General features: G+C 37.2%; 1 protein-coding gene across 1 annotated transcript in view; it reads right to left on the bottom strand.

The window, feature by feature from the left end:
* LOC110460228 (prostamide/prostaglandin F synthase-like) overlaps nucleotides 1–4,195 on the bottom strand; it is a 35,575-nt gene extending 31,380 nt beyond the window's left edge. The window contains exon 1 of the mRNA XM_021513029.1: nucleotides 4,007–4,195. Coding sequence (XP_021368704.1) covers nucleotides 4,007–4,195 — 189 coding nt within the window. The remainder of the gene's footprint in view (nucleotides 1–4,006) is intronic.
* Nucleotides 4,196–8,470: the final 4,275 nt, after the last annotated feature.

The raw sequence follows: 8,470 nt of genomic DNA, 5'->3' as shown, positions 1-8,470 counted from the left end.
GTCTCCAAGGGTGGGGCCAGACCCTAGGGACATCCTGGAAGCAAATGTGCATTCTTCTCTTTATACTCAGCAATTGTATATATGGTTATATGGTGGGGATCTCAACCATTTCCAAGTAATGCATTGTATTGGCCCCATCCCTTAGCCCGGGGGGGTCAGCCTCACCATTTGTACAATTTTGAATCCCTGCCTCCCATGAATACTTCCAACCAAATATGATCAATATCCATGGCATAGTTCTGCAGAAGAAGTCATTTATAGCAGTATAGCCAAATACCCTTTTTGGCCCTGCCCCTCAGCCCCCTGGGGGGTCAGCCACACCATTTGTACAATTTTAAATCCCTGCCTCCCAGGAATGCTTTTGATCAAATATGATTGATATCCAGTTCACAGTTCTACAGAAGAAGTCGTTTGTAGCAATATAGCCAATGGCCCCCTTTTGGCCCCGCCCCTTAGCCCCCTGGGGAGGCAGCCCCACCATTTGTACAATTTTTAATCACCATCACCTAAGGATGCTTCCAGTCAAATATGGTTGATATCCACTTCTTAGTTTCAGGGAAGTCGCTTAAAGCAATATTGTAAAATTGACCCCTTTTTGCCCCGCCCCTCAGCCCCCTATGGGGTCAGCCCCACCATTTTTACAATTTTTAATCACCATCACCTAAGGATGCTTCCAGTCAAATTTAGTTTAATTCCACCCAGTAGTTAAGAAGAAGTCGTTTAAAGAAATTGTTGACGTACGTACGGACGGACGACGGACGCCACGGTATGGCATAAGCAACCCTTGGTCCTTTGGACCAGGTGAGCTAATAATTATATTACAGCCAGTGATGTCAATTACAGTANTGACACCTAGGGATGCCTCCAGTCAAATATGGTTGATATCGACTTCATAGTTCCAGAGAAGAAGTCACTGAAAGANATAATTATATTACAGCCAGTGATGTCAAGTACAGTTTATATATAATTTTATTACAGCCAGTGATGTCAAGTACAGTTTATATATAATTATATTACAGCCAGAGATGTCAAGTACAGTTTATATATATNCAGTTCCAGAGAAGTCGCTGAAAGCAATATAGCCAAATTGTCCCCTTTTTGCCCCGCCCCTCAGCCCCTGGGGGTTTAGCCCCATCATTTGTACAATTTCGAATCCCCACCACCTAGGGATGCTTCCAGTCAAATATGGTTGATATCCACTTCTTAGTTCCAGAGACCTTCGGACCAGGTGAGCTAATAACAATGTTTAGAACGAGCATTTGTACTAGCTATGTTTTTATGTTGTTATACCATTGGAGTAACATACCAACGGTGTTGCTTTGTTACACTTTTGAATGATATCGTAAGGGAAGGGGTTAAGAATGTCGAAAGTCTAATGAATGTCGAGTTAAATAATGATAAGGAGTACCCATTTTGCACATGCTATAACTCTACTTAAGCTGTGACCTTGACAATAACGGTGGAGAGTTTGAACTTTAGTTGTGACTTTGGCAATAGCAGTGGAGAGTTGGAACTTTAGCTGTGACCTTGGCAACAGCAATTGAGTGTTGGAACTTTTGCTATGACCTTGACAATAGCGGTGGAGAGTTGGACCTTAGGCAGAAGGTGACATACTCTTTCCCTGTCACAAAGTTATTATACAAGGGGGAGGGGTTACACAAGAAATTTTAAGGGTGATGAAGAGAAAATCTGCTCTAATACCTAGATTTGCAAAGAAATACACGATGGTTAAGTTGATATATCCTCAATTTATTCACAGTTATCTGGAAACAGCAAGTGGTAAAGGTAATACACTGTACCTCTGAAAGTGTTAAATATTTTGCAACCCTAATATTTTGAGGACACAACTTTCATTTTGGCCTATCCTCTTAATCTCAGACTTACCTGTACAACTGTATTGAGTGCTTTGTTGTTTCTTGTAATCTGTGGTGTTCTACAACTTACGTACGATAAGGTGCATGCATTTTACACTGTAGGAGATTTACGGTAATTGGGGAACGTTAGTTTTAAGTTAAGCTTTAAGGATNACAGTTTATATATAATTATATTACAGCCAGTGATGTCAATTACAGTTTATATATAATTATATCACAGCCAGTGATGTCAATAACAGTTTATATATAATTATATTACATCCAGTGATGTCAATTACAGTTTATATATAATTATAATACAGCCAGTGATGTCAATAACAGTTTATATATAATTATATTACAGCCAGTGATGTCAAGTACAGTTTATATATAATTATATTACAGCCAGTGACGTCAAGTACAGTTTATATATAATTATATTACAGTCAGTGATGTCAAGTACAGGTTATACATAATTATATTACAGCCAGTGATGTCAATAACAGTTTATATATAAATAAATTACAGCCAGTGATGTCAAGTACAGTTTATATATAATTATATTACAGCCAGTGATGTCAAGTACAGTTTATATATAATTATATTACAGCCAGTGATGTCAAGTACAGTTTATATATAATTATATTACAGCCAGTGATGTCAAGTACAGTTTATATATAATTATATTACAGCCAGTGATGTCAAGTACAGTTTATATATAATTATATTACAGCCAGTGATGTCAAGTACAGTTTATATATAATTATATTACAGCCAGTGATGTCAATTACAGTTTATATATAATTATAATACAGCCAGTGATGTCAATTACAGTTTATATATAAATATATTACAGCCAGTTATGTCAAGTACAGTTTATATATAATTATATTACAGTCAGTGATGTCAATTACAGTTTATATATAATTATATCACAGCCAGTGATGTCAATAACAGTTTATATATAAATATATTACAGCCAGTTATGTCAAGTACAGTTTATATATAATTATATTACAGTCAGTGATGTCAATTACAGTTTATATATAATTATAATACAGCCAGTGATGTCAAGTACAGTTTATATATAATTATATTACAGTCAGTGATGTCAAGTACAGGTTATACATAATTATATTACAGCCAGTGATGTCAATAACAGTTTATATATAATTATATTACAGCCAATGATGTCAAGTACAGTTTATATATAATTATATTACAGCCAGTGACAAAAATATGACATGGGTATATTCACTGGATAACAGTTACATTTTGTGATTAACAGTTATATCAGTTGTATCGTACACCCATGAATGATGTCAATTACAGCTTAAAGCCACTGATGTCAATTACATGTACAGCTTATAATACAATATGTACCTAGTAGAGTATATACATTATGAAGTGATACCAGGCCAGTTTGATATGCAATATTTTCATGTCCTATTACAGTCTGGGTTTTTTTTAAACATGTATAGCTTACAGATGATGTCAGTTGCAGCTGTCAAAGCCCTGGTTAAATCTGTTAGCAAATGATGTGCTACATCAAGCATTCAATGAATTTGTGTAAGCTTCCAATTGAAGTCAGTCAATGACATGCAGTTACAGCTTACAACCAGTGATACCATGCAGTTACAGTAACACTTTACATGTAAGATATTTGTGTTTTAACAAACACCTTTATTATTTACAATGCTCACCATCTCAACTTTATTTACATATCTATTTTCATGCATGCATAAACGCAGGTGATCATGCAGATCTAGACATACTCAATAATTTTCCTGATTTTTTTTTATTATATAACTCAACTGTAAGCATGCAATGCTTTCATAACCCAATAACCTATATACATGTTTATTTAATCGTGTCGACTGCATTTCGGGTCGACTTTATTTCTTTTGATTTCTTCTTCAAGAAAAATACTACAGCAGCTTATCAAAACGTCGATAACGATCCCGTGTATCCCTAGCGCCTTGTGTGCCAGTGCTTACGACCCACAATGACCTATTGTTATCTTTCGACTATCAACGATCGCGATGACCAGCAGATGATCGTGTCCAGTGTTTACATACGTTGATATACCCTTAACTTGACACCGGTTATCTAACAAGTCATTCGTAACTACAGACAATATTGCTATTTCTTACCTCCCCCGTTGCGACACTCTTCACGAGATTTTTCGCTATTTTCCCCACATCTGGATCCATTACGACAGTCTCCGTGCTACGATCGACTCGCTGCTGCAGCCTTCTTAGTGACAATCGCACCCCTGCTTCGCTTAGTTTGTAAAATGCCCACGACAATCCCACGAACCACTCAAATAGCGCCGTAGCCATCACGTGCCAGTTAAATGTGTGTGATTGACATAGAGGTTATGCTTGTTTATTTACCTTTTCAATCGGTGCATTGGCAATTTCTGTATACCATAATTTACTTCCGGCTAGGTTAGTTCCTATTTTAGTGCAATTATTTCATGCCACGTTAGAGTTTCAAGCACACATATATTGTCCTGTTGTCTGTAATTGTTCCAATATTCCGGATACTTCAAATTATCTCCTATCATATTTCTAAGTTGGACTGTGTCTCAACCCTGAGTCTAGTTAAATTTAATTGATTGTCATGGTCGGGATGAAAATCACAAAACTAAAAATAAGATATCCGGGTGTTTTTTGTGACCTGGCAATTAAAATATGCCGGTTAGGTAAGTAATGTCACGGAATTTATCTAAGTCCGTGGTAATGTACATGAACTCGAGTAAAACTTAACCCGGCCTTTGTCCAACATATGTGAAAACACTCAATATTGAGATAATTACCATATGAAGAAATATATACAGAAATATACATTTTGTAAATTATCTCAATTGGTCCAAATGTTACATGATTAGACAATTCAAAATTTCAATTAAATTTGAAAAATGTTTCAACTTTTAAGATTTTCTTCTGCAGTTTTTTACGGTCTTAAACTATCATTTATGAATGATTACCCATGTCTTGAAGGTTAGAAGTGAAATCTAAACAGAAATTTCATTTACAAGATTCATTCAGAAAATATCAATACGGCAAAGGCAGAGGCTTATTTGGAGAAAAGATAACTCTAAAAAACAAATACGTGAAGTTTTCGTATGAAGGTGATCATTTTGGAAACCAAAAGCATGACTGATATCACGGACTTGAAAAGCAATCTAATCTAATTGCATATATTCAACTAATCATACATTTTTAAAACTTTAATTGAAACAAATTTAAATATTGTGGATCCCATAATAATATATTTATTTACGTTAAAGTATGTGAAGATCTGGAGACTGATGGCCTTTATTTCTGTATCTGAGATCAAAGGGCAGGTCAGGGGCCGTGATGACTACATAATGATATGTTACATATGAAAAGCTGGACGAGCTATGTTGCGGGAATCTGTCTAATGACGTCACCTTGTACAACGTGGCATGTACGTCTGTGAACGTGGTAAGTGACGAGTTTATGGGTTTAGATCGACTTTCGGTTATCAACGTTAAAACCAGTGACGCCCCAAATAATTATATATACCAGATAATCATTGGGGTGTCATTTTTACCGAAAGTCAATCTAAAATCATAAAAAATGACGATCCCAATGCTCATATATGATCAATCATTCATTGAGGGTGTCATTTTGTACCCCTCCCCCCCCTCCCCCTCATCCCCTCTTCATGATCATAATTTATCATCGAGGGTGTAATTTTTATCGAAAGTCGATCTAAACTCCTAAAACATGTAAAAAAAATACTCTGAACACCTTAGTTTAGGTCAAAATATATCTGCAACAAAGTATCATGTCCCTGTGATAAAATCTACTTCACGCTGAAAAAAATTGTCCAGAATTTACGATATAATAGCATGTATGCATTAAGAAATCTTTAGCTACATATCAAACTGAAATGGAGGAGTATGACAGAGATACAACAGTAAGGACCGGGGAAGTTTGAAGTCACTTTAAATTTAGTCTTTCAAAATGCTTTCGGGCTTTACTTTCAGCACGGAATTAATTTTTTATCTAAGTCCGTGCTTTCAGTGATTACTCGAATTATGCGACACTTAGTTACCACAAAACTGATGCGAGTTCTTTAAAAGGAAACAAACAGATTTTTCTGCATAAACGAAAACACCAGGCGAGTCGAGGGGATTATACTGCAACAGGAGAAAGAGAAATGTAACGGCTAGAGTAGGGCTCGAACCCGGACACTCGGAGTTCTGGACGGGCGGTCTCTACCAATTGAGATCGTGGTCGCCGACGATCGGCCTAGCCCAGTTCCGCTACGTGAAATATTAACGGACAGGCCCAGCTGAATGACGCACTGAAAAACTTACATCATTAATATTTGCATAAAAATGATAAAAATAAAACTGCAAGACAAAACACAACAAAAAACTGGCATCAGTTAAAAGCGTAAAATATCGTATTATTTAAAAACTGACGGATGCGTCATTTATCCTTGCCACTCCATAATCCGGGTACACTGCTATTTAAAGGACGTCCGGTAAAGATGGGAACTAAGCCGATGACGTCAGTGGATTATTAATCTTATCAAATAGACTAAAAATATAATATCAACCGGACCCTAGTTTTATGAAATGTCAAATAAGAATTTCAGCATTGTCTGTAGCTAATCTGTTCTGAATACAACATGATGTCATCTATGTAAATTAACTCGGCTTAGTTTTTAGGAAACGTTTGTCAAAATTGTCAACATATCGCTCATGTAGCTATTTTGAATAACATCATTGGGTTCCTGGTCATATTCCATGAAACTCTAACGCGAGTATAGGAAATGAATTACCTGACGAAATTGAACTGTCTGATGTCAGTTCCCATGATAATCTCTCTCTCTCTCTCTCTCTCTCTCTCTCTCATTAGTAAAATTAAAGATGACGTCACCTCTATTGTACCCGTTGCGTCATATCGCTGTACAAATCAGAGAAAACTGGACAAGTTCCGCCTATGTGGACAGCATTATAATTGTTGAAATGTTTTTTGTATGCATACGATTCGAAAGAAAAACATCATATCTTTCATCACGGCCTTATATAGCATCTAATTCCGTGCTTTCATATTCAATATTTACAAAGGGGCAAACATGAACAGTAATAACATTTTTTCTGTGGGGAAAATTTGGTGGCTGAACGTACCCCGACTTGGAGCAAGTTCGGGAAGACAGTCTGAAATAAGATATATTATGACGTCATAATATTGTTCAGGTTTCCCCTTTTGTAAATATTGAATATGAAAGCACGGAATTAGATGCTATTTAAGTCCGTGATGAAAGATATGATTTATTTATTTCGAATCGTATGCATACAAAAAACATTTCAACAATTATAATGCTGTCCACATACAGGCGCGTAGCTACCATGTAAGCCAATAAGCCCGGGCTTGCACATGATTTTGACAAGTATAGGTTTTCATGACATTATTTTTTCTTGCTGATACTATAAAGTGGAGTTTAAGTTTTGAATATATAGTATACATATGTAATTCCTCAGATATGATACAGTGTTAATAGTTAGTACAAAAATATATGAAGTTTAGAAATGTCCATTGCATTAATGGACAGTTCCAGGCGGAACTAAACTGCTTAATTGAGTAAATTGAGAAACTCACGCCCGGCGCAAACGACTCCGAGTATGGCACAGTAGACACAGACAATCAATGTGGTGTTTTTTTAAGAAAATATCAATTTGGGGCACGTTCGGCCCCTTTTGCCGGGGCACATTCGGCCACCCCGAATGCAACTGTTATTGTGCCAAGTGACGTCACTATTGATAACGTCACCCAATTGACCACAAAAATAATATTTTTACGTCGCAAAAATTAAGTATTTTTTTCTTTGTATTCACTGATTTGTTCTGGACTTATTTTCCAACAGAATTGAATGAAATTCCATACACTTATTAGTAAATTGTCTTCTCTATCCTTCATGCCATACTTGCCCTGGTAGGGGCCGGATTTACCTCAGGGCGGGGCTCGTCCGGCCCCCAACTCTCTCGACCTAAAAAGTCCAATAATTCCCAAAATATGGTCTTGTTTACGATTTGGTTATTAGTTTATGAAAGACAATACATTTCTTTTCTAAATGACATATATAAATATGCATTTCAACAGTATAGTACATGCCTTCCTTAACGTCTTGAAAAAAGAAAAGGGGCCGTGTTTGCCCCGGTCCCCCCTACACATGTATTATACATGTGTAGGGGAGACCGGGGCAAGTCGGCCCCTGTTTTAAAACTACATCGTTTATATTATAAATTACAACATATCATTATCTCAGACATCAGGACGTGGGAAATGGCTCCTGAGACGTTCTAGAAAACAAAATGTTCATGGGGGAGACCCCCCAGACCCCCCTTACGGGAGGGGGAAGACCCACTCCCGTACCCTCCCCCTGCTCGCGCTTCGTTGAGGGGGGGAGCGGGGGGGGGCCTGCCTTCGGCAACCCCATGTCGGGGCTTACACATGGTAAAGGGGCTAGCTACGCGCCTGACATAGGCGGAACTTGTCCAGTTTTCTCTGATTTATACAGCGATATGACGCAACGGGATGCAACGTCAGATTTTCACGCCGACTTAACACTTG

The sequence above is a fragment of the Mizuhopecten yessoensis genome, unplaced genomic scaffold (assembly GCF_002113885.1).
Source record: "Mizuhopecten yessoensis strain PY_sf001 unplaced genomic scaffold, ASM211388v2 scaffold10333, whole genome shotgun sequence".
Taxonomy (NCBI): domain Eukaryota; kingdom Metazoa; phylum Mollusca; class Bivalvia; order Pectinida; family Pectinidae; genus Mizuhopecten; species Mizuhopecten yessoensis.
The sequence above is the reverse complement of the archived record's forward strand: the minus strand, read 5'-3'. Positions and strand labels throughout refer to the sequence as shown.